The sequence below is a fragment of the Tenrec ecaudatus genome, chromosome 8, assembly GCF_050624435.1.
Source record: "Tenrec ecaudatus isolate mTenEca1 chromosome 8, mTenEca1.hap1, whole genome shotgun sequence".
Taxonomy (NCBI): Eukaryota; Metazoa; Chordata; class Mammalia; order Afrosoricida; family Tenrecidae; genus Tenrec; species Tenrec ecaudatus.
In genome coordinates, this window is record NC_134537.1 from 40,077,323 (window position 1) to 40,095,569 (window position 18,247).

The 18,247-nt window shown below is 42.6% G+C and overlaps 1 protein-coding gene and 1 pseudogene across 1 annotated transcript in view; both read left to right on the plus strand.

Moving 5' to 3' along the window:
- The first annotated feature begins 2,348 nt into the window (after positions 1-2,348).
- Positions 2,349-2,865, plus strand: LOC142455366 (small acidic protein pseudogene; annotated as a pseudogene).
- A 6,120-nt stretch (positions 2,866-8,985) lies between these two features.
- RNF168 (ring finger protein 168) overlaps positions 8,986-18,247 on the plus strand; it is a 35,393-nt gene continuing 26,131 nt past the window's right edge. The window contains exon 1 of the mRNA XM_075556259.1: positions 8,986-9,911. Within this exon, the coding sequence (XP_075412374.1) occupies positions 9,611-9,911 (301 nt within the window). The 5' untranslated portion in view covers positions 8,986-9,610. The remainder of the gene's footprint in view (positions 9,912-18,247) is intronic.

Here is an 18,247-nt window from a genome sequence, read left to right on the forward strand (position 1 = left end):
GCTTCAAGTGCTCCTAACTTTCAGCAAGCAAGGCTGCATCCTCTGCAGACTGCAGGTTGTTAATAAACTTTCCTCCAATCCTGATGCTGCCCTCTTCTCCATGTAATCCAGTTTCTCCGAGGATTTGCTCAGCATATAGATTGAACAAGTATGGCGAAAGGATACAACCTTGATGGACACCTTTCCTGAGTTTAAACCATGCAGTCTCCCCTGGTTCTGTTCACACAACTGCCTCTTGATGCATGTACAAGTTTTGAATGAGCAAATGAAGGGTTCCAGAATTCATATTCTTCTTCAAGGTCATCCACAGTTGACTATGGTCCCTAGTCTAATGTCTTTTTTTTTTCTTCCTTTTTAAAATCGTTTTATTAGGGGCTCATACAAGTCTTATCACAATCCACACATACATCAATTGTGTCAAGCACATTTGTACATTCATTGCCCTCATTATTCTCAAAACATTTGCTCTACATTTAAGCCCCTGGCATCAGCTCATTTTTCCCTTTCCCTCCCCGCTCCCCCCTCCCTCATGAACCCTTGATAATTTATGTTATTATTTTGTCATATCTTTCACTGTCCGACGTTTCCCTTCGCCCACTTTCTGTTGTCCATCCCCCAGGGAGGAGGTTATATGTAGATCCTTGTAATCGGTTCCCCCTTTCCAGCCCACCCTCCCCCCACCCTCCTGGTATCACCACTCTCACCACTGGTTCTGAAGGGATCATCCACCCTGGATTCCCTGTTTCCAGTTCCTATCTGTACCAGTGTACATCCTCTGGTCTAGCCAGATTTGCAAGGTAGAATTGGGATCATGATAATGGGAGGGGAGGAAGCATTTAGGAACTAGAGGAAAGTTGTATTGTTTCATCGTTGCTACATCACACCCAGACTGGTTAATCTCCTCCTGGAGACCGTTCTCTAAGGGGATGTCCAGTGGCTTACAAATAGGCTTTGGGTCTCCATTCCACACTCCCCCCCTCATTCACAATGATTTGATTTTTTGTTCTGATGATGCCTGATACCTGATCCCTTCTATACCTTGTGATTGCACAGGCTGGTGTGCTTCTTCCATGTGGGCTTTGTTGCTTCTGAGCTAGATGGCCGCTTGTTTATCTTCAAGCCTGTAAGACCCCAGACACTCTATCTTTTGATAGCCGGGCACCATCAGCTTTCTTCACCACATTTGCTTATGCACCCACTTTGTCTTCAGCGATCACATCAGGAAGGTGAGCATCATAGAATGCCAGTTTAATGGAACAAAGTATTCTTGCATTGAGGGAGTACTTTAGCAGAGGTCCAATGTCCATCTGCTACCTTAATACTAAACCTATAAATATATGCACATGGATCTATTTCCCCATGCTCATATATAAATATATTTACATATGTACATGCCTGTATTCAGACTGCTCTAAATGTCCTTTGCCTCCTAGCTCTTTCTTCTATTTCCTTTGACTTTCCTCTTGTCCCACTATTATGCTCAATCTTCATTTGGGTTTCAGTAATTCCTCTCGGTTACATTACCCTTGATCAGGCCTCCTATACCCTCCTCACCATCAATTTCGATCACTTGCTGTTCCCTTGTCCCTGGGTTTGTTAACACCACTATCTTTCCCCCCACCTTGCCCTCTCCCATGTTCTCCCGGAACTGTCGGTCTGTTTTCTCCTCCAAATTGTTCACCCAGCCTATCTTATTTAGACAGACCTGCGGATATAATAATATATACAAAAACAACACAGAGCAAAACCAAGCAACAAAATAAAACAAAACACCATCACCACTAAGTCAATGACAAAAAACAAAACACAAACAAGAAGAAAGAAAAGCTTGTAGTTAGTTCAAGGACTGTTTGTTGGCTGTTAGGAGTGTTTTCCAGTCTACTCTGTTGGGGCGCCAAGACCTGTACCCAAAGTCTATTTTTGGTATTCCCTGGGGATTTTGTTTCTCTGTTCCCTTGCTGTTCTGTTGTACACCCTGAGTTTTGCCTCGATGTGGTGGGTAGTCTGTCTTTTCATAGTTAATGAAACACAAGTAAACATCTTTCTTGTATTCTCTGCTTTGTGCCAAGATCCATGTGACATCACCAATGATATCCCTTGTCCCATGTCCTCTTCTGAATCCAGCCTGAACTTCTGGCAGTTCCCTGTCAATGTGTAGTTGTAACCTTTATTGGAAAGTCTTAAGCAAAATTTTACTTGTGTGTGGTATCAATGATGTCATTCTATAATTTGGGCATTCTGTTGGGTCACCTTTCTTTGGAGAGGCACTGCTTGGGTTGGTGGCAGACTGCAGGAGACTGGCAGGAGCACTGGGAGCCCTGTGCGAGATCTGTATCGGGATCTCTGTAATGAGCAGCACAGCCAGGGATTCCCACCCACACGAGGTGAAGCGCTCAACCTCTCCAGACAATGATCCTGGATCTAGCCATTGCGAAGCAGCAGACTTAGGTAATGAAGAGAGAAAACAAAACTTCATGAGACTTATGGGAGCAGGAAAGAAAGAACCTCCCAGTCCTCCTGCCATTGGAGATCACAAACCAACATCTCACTTCCAAATAAGGGAAGAAGACAGAGAATTAGTGAAGAACTGGCGTTTCAAAACAGCGAAGTATGGACAGTAAATTATCAGGAAGATATCCCTGCATTGTGGACTTGGGGTTAGTGAGGCAGATCGTGATGGAGGTGATGTGACTGGAGATGATGAAGATGATGATGAGTCACCTGACCTGAAAGTCCAGGCAACTCTGAAAGTGACCTGGAGTCAGAGAAACAAGCTACGGAACACTCTGATGAAGTGCAGGGCCCCAAATCTAAAAATCTGCAAAAAGCAATGATAGCATTTTTGTTAAATCCAGTGGTTCCTAACTCCCAAACATTTAGTCTTTGGATGAAGACTAAGTCTTATGGAGCACAGACCTTTGCATTATCATTTTTCAAAGGCCCTTTAAAATAATTACAAAGAATGTTTGCTTTCAGGTCCCATGGGTTACAGTTTTATGGACATGACTATAACCATTTTTGTAAAAAGAGTTGTATAATATAAATAATGACAGTACTCAGCTTCTTTTTATATGAGGGGGTATCCCCTCAAAACTGGATTTTTTTCAAAGCAATGTATTAAAATTTTTTAAAATTTTATAAAACAACCTTATCACCTTCAAAATACTCTCATTACACTTAATACATTTGTCAAATCTGCAATTCCATTTTTGGAAACATTTTTCAAATTCATCTGTTTGGATGGCTGATAGCACCTCCCTCATTTTTTTCTTCACCTAGTCTATGTCATCAAATCGCTGTCCTTTCATGTCCCTCTTCATTCACAGAAACAAAAAGAAGTCACACAGTGTGAGGTCAGGTGAGTAAAGTGCATGGGGCAAGAGAGGCATGCTATTTTTTGCCCCAAATTGGCACACTGAGATGGCTGCGTTAGCAGGTGCATTGTAGTGGTGGAAAAACCAGTGCCCCATCTGCCACAAATCAGGCTTTTTTGTGTGTCGCACCCCCTTACACAATCTTTTCTGAACCTCTAAATAGAAATCTTGATTAACTGTCTGACCTGGTGGAACAAACTCCAAATGCACTATGAGTTGATATTTTTGTCCACTTGGGAAGTTGACAGACATCCAGAAGGAGGTTTGTTATCAATCATCATTTCATCTTTAAAAAAATAATTTTATTGGGGGATCATACAACTCTTATCACAATCCCTACATACATCCATTGTGTCAAACACATTTTTACATTTGTTGCCATCATCATTCTCAGAACATTTGCTTTCTACTTGAGCTCTTAATATTAGCTCCTCATTTTCCCCCTCCCTCCCTGTTCCCCCCTCCCTCAGGAATCCTTGATAATTTATAAATTATTATTTGTCATATCTTACACTGTGTGATTTCTCCCTTAACCCACTTTTCTGTTGTCCATACCCCAGGGAGGGGGATATATGTAAATCCTTATAATCAGTTCCCCCTTTCTACCCTCTCTTTCCTCCACCCTCCCTCCAGGTATCGCCACTCTCACCACTGGGCCTGAAGGGATCATCTGTCCTGGATTCTCTGTGTTTCCAGTTCCTATCTGTACCAATGTTCAAACTCTGGTATAGCCGGATTTGTAAGATAGAATCGGGATCATGATAGTTGGGGGAGGATGCATTTAAGAACTAGAGGAAAGTTGTATGTTTCATCATTGTTACCCTGCACCCTGACTGTCTGGTCTCCTCCCTGAGACCTTCTGTAAGGGGGTGTCCAGTTGCTTACAGATGGACTTTGGGTCTCCTCTGCACTCCCCTCATTTACAATGATAAGACTTTTTGTTCTTTGATGCCTGATACCCAATTCCTTCAACTTCTCGTGATCACGCAGGCTGGTGTGCTTCTTCCATGTGGGCTTTGTTGCTTCTCAGCTAGATGCCTCTTGTTTATCTTTCACCATTTTTGGTACACTTTATTTTGGCTCTTACAGCTTTCATAACAATCCAAACATCAATTGTGTCAAGCAAATTTGTACATACGTTGCCATCATCATTTACAAAACATTCTTTTCTATTTGAGCCCTTGGTATCAGCTATTCTCTTTTCCTTCCCCCCCCCCCCCTCTCCCAGCATCGTGAAACGTTGATACATTAAAAATTATTATTATTTTCATATTACACCATCTGCTGTCTCCCTTCACCCACATTTCTGTTGTTCATCCCCTGGAGTGGTGGGGGTTTATCCAAGGGTCATTTTGATCTGTTCCCTCTTTCTCCCCTCACACTCCCCCTACCCTCATGGTATCCCTACTCCCATTGTTGTTCCTGAGGGGTTTATCTGTCCTGGATTCTGTGTGTTGAGAGCTCTTCTCTGTACTAGTGTATGTGTTCTGGTCTAGCTAGATTTGTAAGGTAGAACTGGGGTCATGATAGTGGGGGTGGGGGGGGGGAAGAAACATAAAAGAACTAGAGGAGTGTTTCCCATAGCACTGTCCTTGTAAGTTATAGTCAACATCACAGCCGTTTCTGCAGCCTTTTTCCCTAGAAGGAAACTAAATTTCACAGCCCCACGCTGTTCTCTTATACCAGCCATCACAAAAAAAGGAGGCTCAAGCAAAACTGCTTTCATGAAAAAGATTAACTGTGACCATAGAGAACCTTCCCAGGTGAGGCCACTGGGTGCTCTCAGAGTAAATTGCTTGATGCTCACCCAGCAGGAAAAACGCATATTACAAAAGCTCCACTCAGTGGAGAGCAAATGCTTTGAAAATGATTAGGGCAAAGAATGTACGGATGTGCTTTATACAATTGATGTATGTATATGTATGGATTGTGATAAGAGTTGTATGAGCCCCTAATAAAATGTAAAAAAAAAAAAAAGAAAATGTTTTGAGAATGATGATGGCAACAAATGTGCAAATGTGCTTGACACAATGGATGTGTGTGTGGATTGTGATAAGAGTTGTATGAGCCCCCAATTAAATGATTTTTTAAAGAAAAAAAAAAGCTCCACTCAGCAGAGTGGTTTGTGTTTTGGGGGGAGTACCCCCTCGAATTAACATCATCAGTCCTATTACCCTCTTACCCCTTCTAATGCCGTGCTAAGGGAGATACTTTTGAAACAGGTAGTTTTGTGATTTTTTCCCCCTTTTTTTGGCGATAGCTGTTTTCTCTTTTTTGTTGTTCCTTCATCTTTTTCTCTTCTGGAACATTTATTTGATACTGTAATATGGTCATGAAAAATACTCTTAGCTTATTATGCTTTGTGATAGAATTGCTCATCATAGATATTTCTCCTTCCAATAACCATCTAAATTAATGTTGACTGAAGATTACTTAGTTGACTCTCATTGAATTGGCTCTACACTGTTGGACCAAAGCAATATGAGAACAAGTGCTTTTATACTTGCCATGATGGACTTCCAACTCTCATAAATTTGAAATTGTATGACCTTTTGTTATATCTCTTTTTATTCTTAAAACGGTCATTAGGGCAGCAAAACAGTTGTTTAAAGTATTTGAATCCTACCACTGGTTTAGGCAAAAAAATAACCTCTAAAACCCATATCCATCAAGTTGATTGCAACTCATAGTGACCCTATATAGGATTTCTGAGACTAAGATTTATAGTGCAAATCGTTACCGGAGCTGATTGCCTCCTCTTTCTCCCAAGAAGCAATTGGTGGATTTGAACCACTGAGGTTAGCAGTCCAGCACTTACCTTACGGCACCACTAGGACTCCTCTATACAGAGTTTGGCTTAGGACATTTGGAAGTTAGAGGCCAGCTTTCTTACAGTGGGATTGTTAGTGATGGGACAAAAGGATATATGTGCTGACAGCTAGTCTGCAGGTTACAGTTTACTGTGGAAATCCTACACTCATTTATAAGACTCCACAAGAATTGTACCTTTACTGAAATCTGAGCTCTGACCATTTACCAGGCAATGTGAATGGCTTTGCTCTCGGGCAGAGTGTACTAGAGTAGATTACTATCACTCCCCTTGCCAGTCCAGGGAGTGGTGGCCTAGCCTTTAGGGCCTTGCCTTGGTGTGCCCTTGATGAAAACTGCTATCCTAGGGTAGCATTGTCTATTGTCATGAGTCATATCCTGACTGCCTTTGTTGGAGGGTCCTGAAGGAATCTTTTCTTCACTCTTTTGTTAACTCTCTTGTCTAGCATAAGGTATATTAGGGTAGACATGATTGGCAGTCCCAGTCATGGTCCCCCATTGCTATTCCTATAGTACCACTGGCAACTGTGATGCATTGATCTGTTGCCAATTAGGCTTTTGTAACTTCTGCCTTATACTCCCATGTTGCTGGGCCACATTATGACTTGTGTCAATGGGCTTCCTTATCCAGATGAACTGTCTTTGTGCTGGTTAAGACTTAATTCATGTCTTACGTTTTGATCCCGGGGCCTTGTTCATCCCCTACACCTGTGACAATATAATATCAAGAAAAGGCTTGTTCCAAAATCCAATAGCAAACAGGCTGCTAGGTATTGATTACGCTCTCTAAAGACAGGTTTCTTGAGAAAGTTATAGAGCAGGTATTTCTTAAGAAGATCCCATACAAACCGAGCTGCATTATTTTAACATGGTAAGAGAAGTTTAAAATAACTTGGTTTCAACAATATATTTTTCTGAGACCATCCCGCATACAGGTTTCGTATAATCATTTGCATCTGGGAACAAAATGATACTATATCTCTTCATGATCACAGGAGACCCTCTGGGACCAGCTGCCAACATCCTTTAACTGCATGACTACAGAGAAAAGATTTCTTTAGTTTGCAGAAACAGGGATAGAATCTAGTTTCAAATTCTAAATTTGCCGCTTTACTTATGCTAAGTCCTTTATTTTATTGTATTTGTTCATTGTGAATTACGTGAAGTTTCACAGACAGATCGTCGTTTTATAGACAACAACTGAAGTGCTTTATTTTATTTTTTTACAGCTTAAAATATATTATCTCAACTAAATAATGTTAGAAAGTAACCTCAGGTTAAATAAACTTAACACATTTATAATACATAAGGCAAAAGAGAGAGTAATTTTGGCAGTTTCCAAATTTTAGCTGTACATACATTTTTTTCCATTAATGACACAGCATGCAATTTCTAAAATATCTTGCTGTCAAATACAAGAAAAATTGTTGGCATTATAATAGAATTCGCATTTCAGAACTGCTCATTTTGAGGTCAAAGGGGAAAGTCTGCTAAGGAAGAATTTTCAGTTTTATTTTAGTAAGTTTTTTAAAAGTTCAATACTATAAAAATATTATTACATGGTGAAGAAAGCTGATAGCGTCTCGGGTCTTAAAAGCTCGAAGATAAACAAGTGGCCATCTAGCTCAGAAGCAGCAAAGCCCACATGGAAGAAACACACCAGCCTGTGTGACCATGAGCTGTCGAATGGATCAGGTATCAAACATCAAGGAACAAAAAATCTTATCATTGAAAATGTGGGTGAATGCAGAGTGGAGACTTAAAGCCCAATGGGAGCCAGCCAGACACCCCTTACTGAAGGGTTGTGGGAGGAGATGAGCCAGTCAGGGTGCAGGTTAGCAACTATGAAGCATATAACTTTCCTCTAGTTCTTAAATACTTCCTCTCCCACACTATCATGATCCCAATTCTACCTTATAAATCTGGCTAGATCAGAGGATGTACATTGGTTCAGATGTACATTGGTTCAGATAGTAACTGGAAACAGGGAATCCAGGACAGATGACTCCTCCAAGACCAGTGGTGAGAGTGGCAATGACTGGAGCCTGGAGAGAATGTGGGGTAGAAAGGGGGAACTAATTACAAGAACCTTCGTATAGCCTTCTCCATGGGGGAGGGACAGCAGAGAAGAAGGCAGGGGGAGACGTCGGACAGTGTAATATATGACAAAACAATAATAATTTATGAATGAGGTAGTGGGGAGTGGGGAGGGAGGGGGAAAATGAGCAGCAGATATTAAGGGCTCAAGCAGAAGGCAGATGTTTTGAGAACGATGATGGCAACAAATGTACATGTGTTCTTGACACAATGGCTGTATGGGCTGTGATAAGAATTATATGAGCCCCCAATAAAATGATTTTAAAAATAATTTTTGAAAGATTATTACAAAAAAATATTATTACCACCTGGATGATCTTTTCTTCGTGCAAGAGCCCTTGCCATGCAAAATAATCTTACTTCCACTGAAAATGTTCCACGTTCTTGTGGAGACTTCAAATCCCAAGCACCTATTTTGCTAAAGCATCAGGTCTTTTTTTTTTTTTTTTAACCTGTTTAGTCACTGCCCAAAGGCCAATCTCGCGATACTTCCGGTTTTCGGCAGCCTTGGGAAGCAGAAATCGCAGTGGTACCCGACTCCAGCCAACGCGGGAAGAGCCTGCAGCCGCGTCTGGGCGGGAGCTCGGGCGCTCGGTCCCGTCAGGGCTAGGGGGCGGGGCGCGCGGGGCGGCGCGCGCAGTCCCGGAAGTCCCGCCCCGCCGAATCTTAGAAGCCTGGATTCTCCGCGCTCCGGACGCCAGATGCCCTTTTGGCGGGCGGTTGTGACGTCACGGGCCCTTGCAGTGTTGCCCCGTGCCACCGCAACAAACAGGCTTGTCGGCCGGCGGGAGAGACTGCCGGAGCCAGGGCAGGGCGCCCAGAGACGGCGCGGAGCTCTGGAAAGTTTTCACTCGGGAGCTCGCGCGTTGCCACCGTAGCAACGGCAAAACGGAAGCCAATTCCGGGAGGAGCCCTGAATCCGGCCGGAAAAAGTGTTCTTCCCGGAGCAGCGAGTCGTGCCGCGGCGCCCCGGGGGCGACGGGCTGGGCTCTGCGGCGCTGAGGGAGCTCGTCGCCTTGGAGGAGGGAAACGGGATTTGGCGCGTACCTCCGGCCGCCTCGGAACCGGGACCACGGTGAGCCCTGCCGCAACGGTGAAAACGTTCTTTTATTGTCTTACCTGACGTTTGTTTGGAAACTAGACGGTCCAGCGTGCTGTAGCTCATTTTCATAGCGGCTATTTTGCTACCAGAAATCTCAGTTCGAATACACTGCTGGACACAATCCTCCAGCACCGCCGTGGGCATTGTTTTTTGCAGTCGGCTTCTCTTGGAGGCGTTGTTGAATGAATAGCCTTCTTAGCATATTAAAATGGCAGCACCTAAAGACGCCATCCCTTCTTTGTCGGAGTGCCAGTGCCTGATCTGCATGGAAATCCTAATCGAGCCCGTCACCCTCCCGTGTAACCACACGCTCTGCAACCCGTGCTTTCAGTCGACCGTCGAAAAGGCGAGTTTGTGCTGCCCCTTCTGTCGCCGCCGGGTCTCCTCGTGGACCCGGTACCACACCCGAAGAAACTCCCTGGTCAATCAGGACCTGTGGGAGCGCATCCAGAAACACTACCCGGAAGAATGCAAGCTTCGAGCCTGTGGACAAGCATCAGCGCAACTCGGTGAGGAAACCTAGCGGGTTTTAAAAGTGAGGGAAATAAACCTGAAGTAAACACATCTACTGTTTAGCCAAATTGTGCTCCGGGGGTTGGATTTTACGAGCCCCCGAACGTCTGCTGAAGTCAAGGGCTATATATATCTAAGTGTATGTGTCAAGGGCCATATATATGTATATGTATATATATAAATGTATGAGCTTATTTGTCAGAGTTAGAACTTAGTAGATTTTAGAGCTAACTTTCAGAGAGGACAATCTCATCCCATGGCAATCTGTTCCTAGCATTTTTCTTTGCCTCTTAATTCATTAAGCCCAAAGCCCAGCCGATCCCGCAGCCCCCTCATTTTCAGTGCTGTTTGTTTCCAGCCACATGTTTGTTGTAGGATCCATGGAGAAAGTAACGAACCAGGAACCTTGGGTGCTTTCGGTTTCGGTCTGGCTTTCTTGCCTTTTTAGGTGATTTTTCTTCTTTTAACCTAAGCATATCTTAGGCAATAGTTTGTTTTTAGGATTTTCAGAGATTTCAGTGAAGTCTTAATTTAGGAGTCATTACTGAGGCTTGGTTTATTGGCTACAGAGTTATGAGTTATCGGCTCTATTTTGACATTATCAACTCTAATCTTCCTAGACTGGGGGACATGCTTGAGACTTTTTTTTTTATTGGGGGCTCATACAACTCATCAGAATCCATATATACACCCATTGTGTCAAGCACATTTGTATATTTGTTGTCATCATCCAAAATATTTGCTTTCCACTAGAGCCCTTGGTATCAGCTCCTCATTTTTCCCCTCCCTCCCCCCTCCCTCTCCCTCATGAACCCTTGATAATTTATAAATTATTTTATCGTATCTTACACTGCCTGATGTCTCCCATCACCCACTTTTCTGTTGTCTATCCCCCAGGGAGGAGGTTATATGTAGATCCTTGTATTTGTTCCCCTTTTTTACCCCACCCTCCCAGTATCGCCACTCTCACCACTGGTTCTGAAGGGTTCGTCTGTCTTGGATTCCCTGTTTCCAGTTTCTATTTGTACCACTGTACATCCTCTGGTCTAGCCAGGTTTGTAAGGTAGAATTGGGATCATGATAGTGGGGAGGGGCCTTAGGAACTAGATGGAAGTTGTGTGTTTCATCGATGCACCCTGATTGACTCATCTTCCCGCTGCCCCTCTGCAAAGGGATCTCCAGTTGCCTACAGATGGGCCTTGGGGTCCCCACTGTGCACACCCCCTCATTCATGTTGATAGGATTTTTTTGTGCATGAGACATTCTTTTACTTTCAAGCTAAGTAAACATTCTAAACAAGCACTTACAAGAAAGCTTTATTGTGAATGGGGTGAAACAGCAGAGTATTCAGTTTGTGTTCAATGTACACATATTTCATGTCATTAATTGCATTCCTCACTACTACCCTGTTTCATTTCCGTTCCTCCTCCTTTCCTAACTCTTCCTGGTTTCTGAGCTTTGTTCTTGGGTAAATGCTGCTCTTTTTATCTCAAATGGTTGATTATTCTAAGGTGTGCATACCTCCCCAGTGTTAGCTGCTCCCCTTATAGACTTGTATTTGATGGAGGAAAATTGAGCCTTGGGGTGAGTTCATTCCCCAACCTGACAGGTGACTGAGGTCAGTAGACCTGGGGTTCCACCAATCTCTTATCTGAACAGTAAGTCTGGTCTCTCTTAAGATTCTGAATTTTGTTCCACATTTTTCTCCCATTCTGTTCAGGGCCTCCTCATGTGATCTCTTTCTGAGTAGATGATGATACTGGACGCCTAGTTCTGGTCATTTGAACAGTTGCATGTTTGATTACTTTTGCTCTGGAAAGGGAGAGACCCATAGTTGACGCCTTAGCTGGCCACTCATCTACTTTTAAGACCCCAGTTGCTAAGCACCGAAGTAGCATGGAGAACATGTTGTGCAATTAGAGGTGATGGCCTCTGAGACTATCATCCTGAACACCCAGGATGTTCACACACAGAAAAATTCACTCTAAAAAATATTCTCCAATGATTACCAGTCTGCGGGTTTTCTTTATACTTAATTGTGAAGTCTTTTTTTTTTTTAAAGTCATTGGGGGCTCATGCAACTCTTATCACAATTCATACATATATCCATTGTGTCAAGCACATTTGTACATTCATTGCCCTCCTCATTCTCAAAACATTTGCTTTCCACTTAAGCCCTTGTCATCAGCTCCTCATTTTTCCTTCTCTCATGAATTCTTGATAATTTATAAATTATTATTATTTTGTCATGGCTTACACTGTCCGACATCTCCCTTCACCCACTTTTCTGTTGTCCATCCACCAGGGAGGAGGTTATATGTAGATCCTTGTAATCGGTTCGCCCCTTCCAACCCACTTCCCTCCATCCTCCCAGTATCGCCACTCTCACCACTGGTCCTGAAGGGATCATCCGCCCTGGATTCCCTGTGTTTCCATATCTGTACCAGTGTGCATCCTCTGGTCTAGCTAGATTTGTCAGGTAGATTTGGGATCATGATGTGGGGGAAAGGAAGCACAATTTTTACTGCGCCTCCCCCATTTATCAGTTAGTTAGGATCTTTGCAAGAAATCTAGAACACTAGTCTGTGAGGATAAATTCCATTTGTGAGTGCAAAGGTAGCAAGCAAATAGCCTTGGAGCTAGGGAACAACTTTGATTTTTGCCAAAATTTGTGAGTCCACAGCTTTCTGATCAGCCTTGGGATGATCTGTGATCTTGTAATTCTCTTTTTGGTGTTAAAGGTCTTGGTGTCTGGGCTTATGCAGCTACTTCCTGAAGTAGGCGTCCGTGAAATGTTTGAGTATTTTCATACCTTAATACCAATTTTGGTGGAGGTGGCGATGACAAATTTCTGTGTGCTCTATGCAGAGGAACTGATGGAGAGAGGTTCGGTCCCAAGCAGCAAGTCACTGCCCACTGCTTCAGGAAAGCCGTTTTCCAGGTTCCCTGTCTGGGTGATCAGAATGGCCCCGGGCTGATGCTGGCGGCAGTCTCCTCCTGTGTTACCTGAAGGGCCTTTTGCCCTGGTCGCAGGGTGCTGCTCCCTAGGCTTTGTGCGCACTTTAAGCACTTGATACCACCAGCCTTGTCACCTCCCACTGGCTTTGTGATGGTAGCCAGGACCTTCTCCTCCTCCTTCTCTCCCTGGAGTTGACCTCTGAAGACTTCCTTTTGTCTACGCCTCTCTGAAACACATGGTGGGCTGGCCAGCCGGCCATTTCCCCTGACTAGGACGGGCTTTGGGCTGCAGTGGACTTCCCCTTCTTGCGTTTCTGCCCCTGATCTTAGCCTCTTGTCCACTGGCATTTGCTTTCTTGACTTCGGGCTTCTCCTTGGTGTTTGACTTTTGTTCAGCCTTTTCAGCTGCCATCTTGAACTTACTGCTGTCATTTTACTGTGTGTGTGTGTGTGTGTGTGTGTGGTTTCTTCTTAGTTTTCTGTGCTTAGTTTATTTTGCTTGTAGTTTTTCTTTGCTATTGTTTTACTTTTTACTTGTTCTTTGTCTCACATACTTTGATCATGTGATCAGTAGAGATCGGTCCCTGGAGAAGGCCATGTTTGGTAAAGTGGAGAAGCAGCATACAAGAGGAAGGCCCTGACAAGATGCACTGATAGTGGCTGCAGCAGTGGGCTCAAACATAGAACAATTGGGAGGATGGTGCAGGACAAGGTGCTTTGTCCCGGTTTACCCAGGGTCGCCATGGCTTGGAAATGACTAGCACCTAACAACAGCAGGCATTTGGGGTTTTCTTCTCTATTTTGATGTGGTTTTCCTATTGTCTTTGAGGTTACCTTGTAATTTATTAATTTCCCAGTTTAAAACTGTATTCCCTCTTGAAATCTGCTTGATCTCTATGTATGTTTTGCGTCTACATTACACCTTATATTTCCTTTATAATTGTCTCCAATACAGATGGATAACTCTGGTTCTCCATTTTCAGCCTTGTAAGTTTCTTTCATTTGTTTTCATTCAGGAACTTGTTTAATACACAGTATTGGAGGAAGAGGCACCTTTTCCAACCCTTTTATGTTTTCCAACCTTTTTTAAAAAAAACACTCATTTTATTGGGGACTCTTAGAGCTTTTATAATATTTCATACATCAATTGTATCCAGCATATTTGTACATGTGTTGCCATCATCATTTCCAAAACATTTTGTTTCTACTTGAGCCCTTGGTATAAGCTCCTCTTTTATTCCTCTCTCCCCCAACCTCCCACCCTCATGAATCCTTGATCAATTATATATTATTTCATATGTGTTGTCTCCCTTTACCCACATTTCTGTTACTCATCGCCTTCGTGGGAGGGGGGGGCTATGTTTCCAACTTCGTGATGGGATACTTACCCTGTTACTCTCCTATCCACATTATTTCCAGTGTTAACAATTGCCATCAAGTGGATTTCAACTCATGCTAACCCATGCGTGTTAAGAGACGTTTGCTCCATAGGGTCTTCAAAGGCTTTTTTTTTTTTTAGAAGTAGATAAGTCACCAGGTTTTCATCTGAGCCACCTCTGGGTGGATGGACTCAAATCTCCAACCTTTTAGCTAGCTTTAGGGCGCGTTAGCCATTTGCCACATCCCTGGACATCTTCAGTATGACTTTTTGCCATTAAATCCATTCTAACTTATAATGACAATAGAGGACATAGAAAAGCTACCCTCCTGGGGTTTCCAAGCCTGTAAATCTCGATGGATGCAGTTGATCAAATCTCTCTCCTAGAGCCGCTGGTGCCTTGACGCTGCCAACCTTCCATCAGCAGGGTGCCTCTCATCAGTGTTAGCCCTGCAGTGTCGAGGGACCCACAGCATCTTAGGATGCCAGGGAAATCACATTTCCTTCAGTTGTCTGGCAACACCACTGGGCTCCTGGACATGAGATAGAAATGTAATGTGAGATGTATCAGTATCTGCCGCTGATAATCAACCTAATGTTGCTCCCCCCCCCCCCCCCCCCGTCAATCCCAGTACTCTTCCTTCACACTCTGCCCTTGTACACTCCTCTCCATTAGTTCCTTTACCTCTCAGACCCATATTTTTTCCCGACCTTTCTAGAACATTTGGTTATTTGCCAAACGCAAGAATTTTCAGGCATGAAGTGGAAGCTTTTTGTCATGGGTGGGGAATTAGTTTTCTTTTGTTTACAACCGTGATTGGGTTAAGTTCTTGGTGGTGTCTTGGGTCGACACCAAGCTGATGTCAGTTTTTGCTGTTATGTCTCAGTCCAAAGAACACCCTTCATATTTCGTGTAATGTTGGTCTTGTTTTTACAGAGTCCTTTGGTTTCCTGTCTGGAAATACCCTTAGTGTGTAATTGATGGGAATTTTGTTGGATGTAAAATTCTTGGTTGGCATTTCCCCCCCAGAATTTTATATATGCATCCCATTGCCTTCTTGCCTGCATGGCTTCTGCTGAGAACCCAAATTATATAAGTTTCTTTATAGGTAACTTTTGGTTTGGTTTTCTTGAGTTCTCAGAAGTCTTGTCTTTCATTTTCGAAAGATTGATTATAAGTTGTGTTCATTTTTGGGGTGGTTCTTGCTTAAGGCTCTTTCAACTTGGGAGCTTATTTTCTTCTCTTTCCTGATGTTTGGGACTTTTTTACCTAATGTTCTCTGTTGCTTTGTTTGTTTCTGTTCTGGAGTTCCGATCACATGTAGTTCTTAATAGTGTCTTCGGGCTTTTAAATCATTTTAATGTGTAGTTTGGTATTGAGAGAATTGTGTTTAAACTCACTAATTCAACTTCATTTCTTCAGTTCTGCTTTGCTCCTTCCATATATTTTATTTGTTGTTTTTCTATGATTTCTAATTTTTAAATTTATGTTTACAGATTTCACTTGTTAGGTTTTTCTGAGCTATACAATTTTTTCTGTAGCTCTCCATCCTTTTTTCCATCCATTAAGTGTACCTAAGAACTCTTCTTAAATTAATGTTATCAGTGCAATCTCCCTGTACCCCAGCCGGATGATTGACATTCCTTTATCCTTTTTTGTTTCTATGAGTTTCTGTTTTCCTGCTTTTGGTTTGTTTGTGTTTTGAGTAGATATATGAACTATGTGGTTTTACTTTTGTTTTTTGCTTTTAAAAAATCATTTTATTGGGGGCTCGTACAATGCTTATCACAATCCATACATACATCCACTGTGTCAAACACATTTGTACATTCGTTGCCATCATCATTCTCAAAACATTTGCTTTCTACTTGAGCCCTTGGTATCAGTGCCTCATTTTCCCCCTTCTCTCCCCTTTGCCCCCTCCCTCATGAACCCTTAATAATGTATACATATTATTATTTTGTCATATCTTACACTGTCCAACGTCTCCTTTCACCCACTTTTCTGTTGTCCATCCCCCAGAGAGGAGGTTATATGTAGATCCTTGTAATTGGTTCCCCCTTTCTACCCCACCTTTGCTTCACCCTCCCGGTATCACCGCTCTTAGCACTGGTCCTGAGGGGGTTCATCTGTCCTGGATTCCCTGTTTCCATTTTCTATCTGTACCAGTGTACATACTCTGGTCTAGCTGTATTTGTAAGGTAGAATTAGGATCATGATAGTGGAGGGAGGAAGCATTTAAGAACTAGAGGAAAGTTGTATGTTTGGTTGGTTTGTTGCTGTTATTGGTGTCATTGGTCCTGCAACCTGAGTCATCCATTTCCTGTGGACAAACATGGATTCTCGGCTCCCACTTAACTCTAGTCCCAATCCAAGAACAGTTAGTTCTGATCTGCTTGATACCTTTCTGAAGTGGTCACTGAAGATAAAGGTGCTACAGCAAAGTGTGGTGAAGAAAGCAGATGGTGCCAGGCTGTCGATCAGAATAGCGTCTGGGGTCTTACAGACTTGTATTCAAACAAGCTGCCATCTAAAGTGAGGAGTTATCTAAGTCCACGTGGAAGAAGCACACCAGCTGTGTGATTCAAAGATGACAATAACAAAATTCAAATTTGACAAAGGGTAAAGTATTAGCTTAAATTGTGAACACCCAATTTTTAGAAGGCTGTGGAGAACAGTGGACTGCCACACCCATCTGTAGCGTATTGTCAGATTAAGCCACTGGCAGGTCCCCTCTGACCACAGGCATGGGGCTCCAACAGCTTTACCATCAGACAGAGATCATTGTAATCTTGATTTTGCTGGATCGAACTTCATACTTGGTCAGTTCACCTCCCTCTTGACCCAACTTGAAATTGTTCTAGGTACAAGTATTTCTTGCTTGTTCCATGACAAAAATTTCTTCCCTGGCTTTTTGAATACTGATGGTGCTTTTTTCTCACTTGCTCCTTATTTGTATTTTAATCTTTATATTGTTGTTTTATTCTTCCTACTTTATTTTATTTTTTATTGTTTCTCCTGGGCTTTTCCCAGTTTGTGAAGCACAGGAGTAGATACAGAAAGATAACTGATATACAAGGGTTTATAGGGGATGTAGGGGTGTAGTGGGTGGGAGTTAGAGTGAGGGGATCTGGGGGGCAAACAACATGCAGGAGGGGGGAAGGAGCACTAGAAGATGGTGATTATACAATTGATTTTATTTTTTTAAGTCATTTTATTGGGGGCTCGTACAGCTCATCACAATCCATACATCCATCCATTGTGTCAAGCACATTTATACAACTGATTTCAAACACAATTTAATCATTTAAAGTTCTAAAATTGTTTGTGGTAGTGATTGTCTAATTGTTCTTAATGTGATTGAACTATTGAATTGTATGGTATGTGAATTAATGCCAATATAATTGTTTTTAAAAAGCCCCAAAACTATTCAGAATTCCTTTTCCAGTAGTTCCAATGCCTTACCTTCCTCAGGAAGTTCCTTTGGCTATGTATATTGGTCATTTATTTGTGGTTTGTGACGTGCCATATTCTGACTTGCTTCATCATATAAGCTGTATTTGTTGTCTTTGCGCTGTTGTGATTTTAAAAACTCTTTTCTTTTTAGTCCGATGGTACTGGTGTGGGTAGTGTCTTTGTTCACCAAGTGCACCTGTTGTAGGTGCAGAGTGGTTAGGTTGGGTGGAAACTGTTAACTCCTTTCGGTAGAATGAAACTAATTTTAAAAACAAGTAAGTAAAACAACAAAAAAAAATCAAGTAAATAAGCCAAGAAACAAATATACAAACAAAAAGCAAAAAAAAAAAAATCGACTGGGAGGCCACAAGTCAGTGCGCGTACACACATAGTTTTTTTAAAAAATCAAATAAAAAGACTGACTGGAGCCAGCAGCTACTTGAGCTCTCTTCACTTCAGAGAGTAGCAAGGGAGTATGTTGCCTCTGCCTTGTTAGCGCTGTTTCGTCCGACTCTTTCCTCTGCCGTGGAGACAAAGGG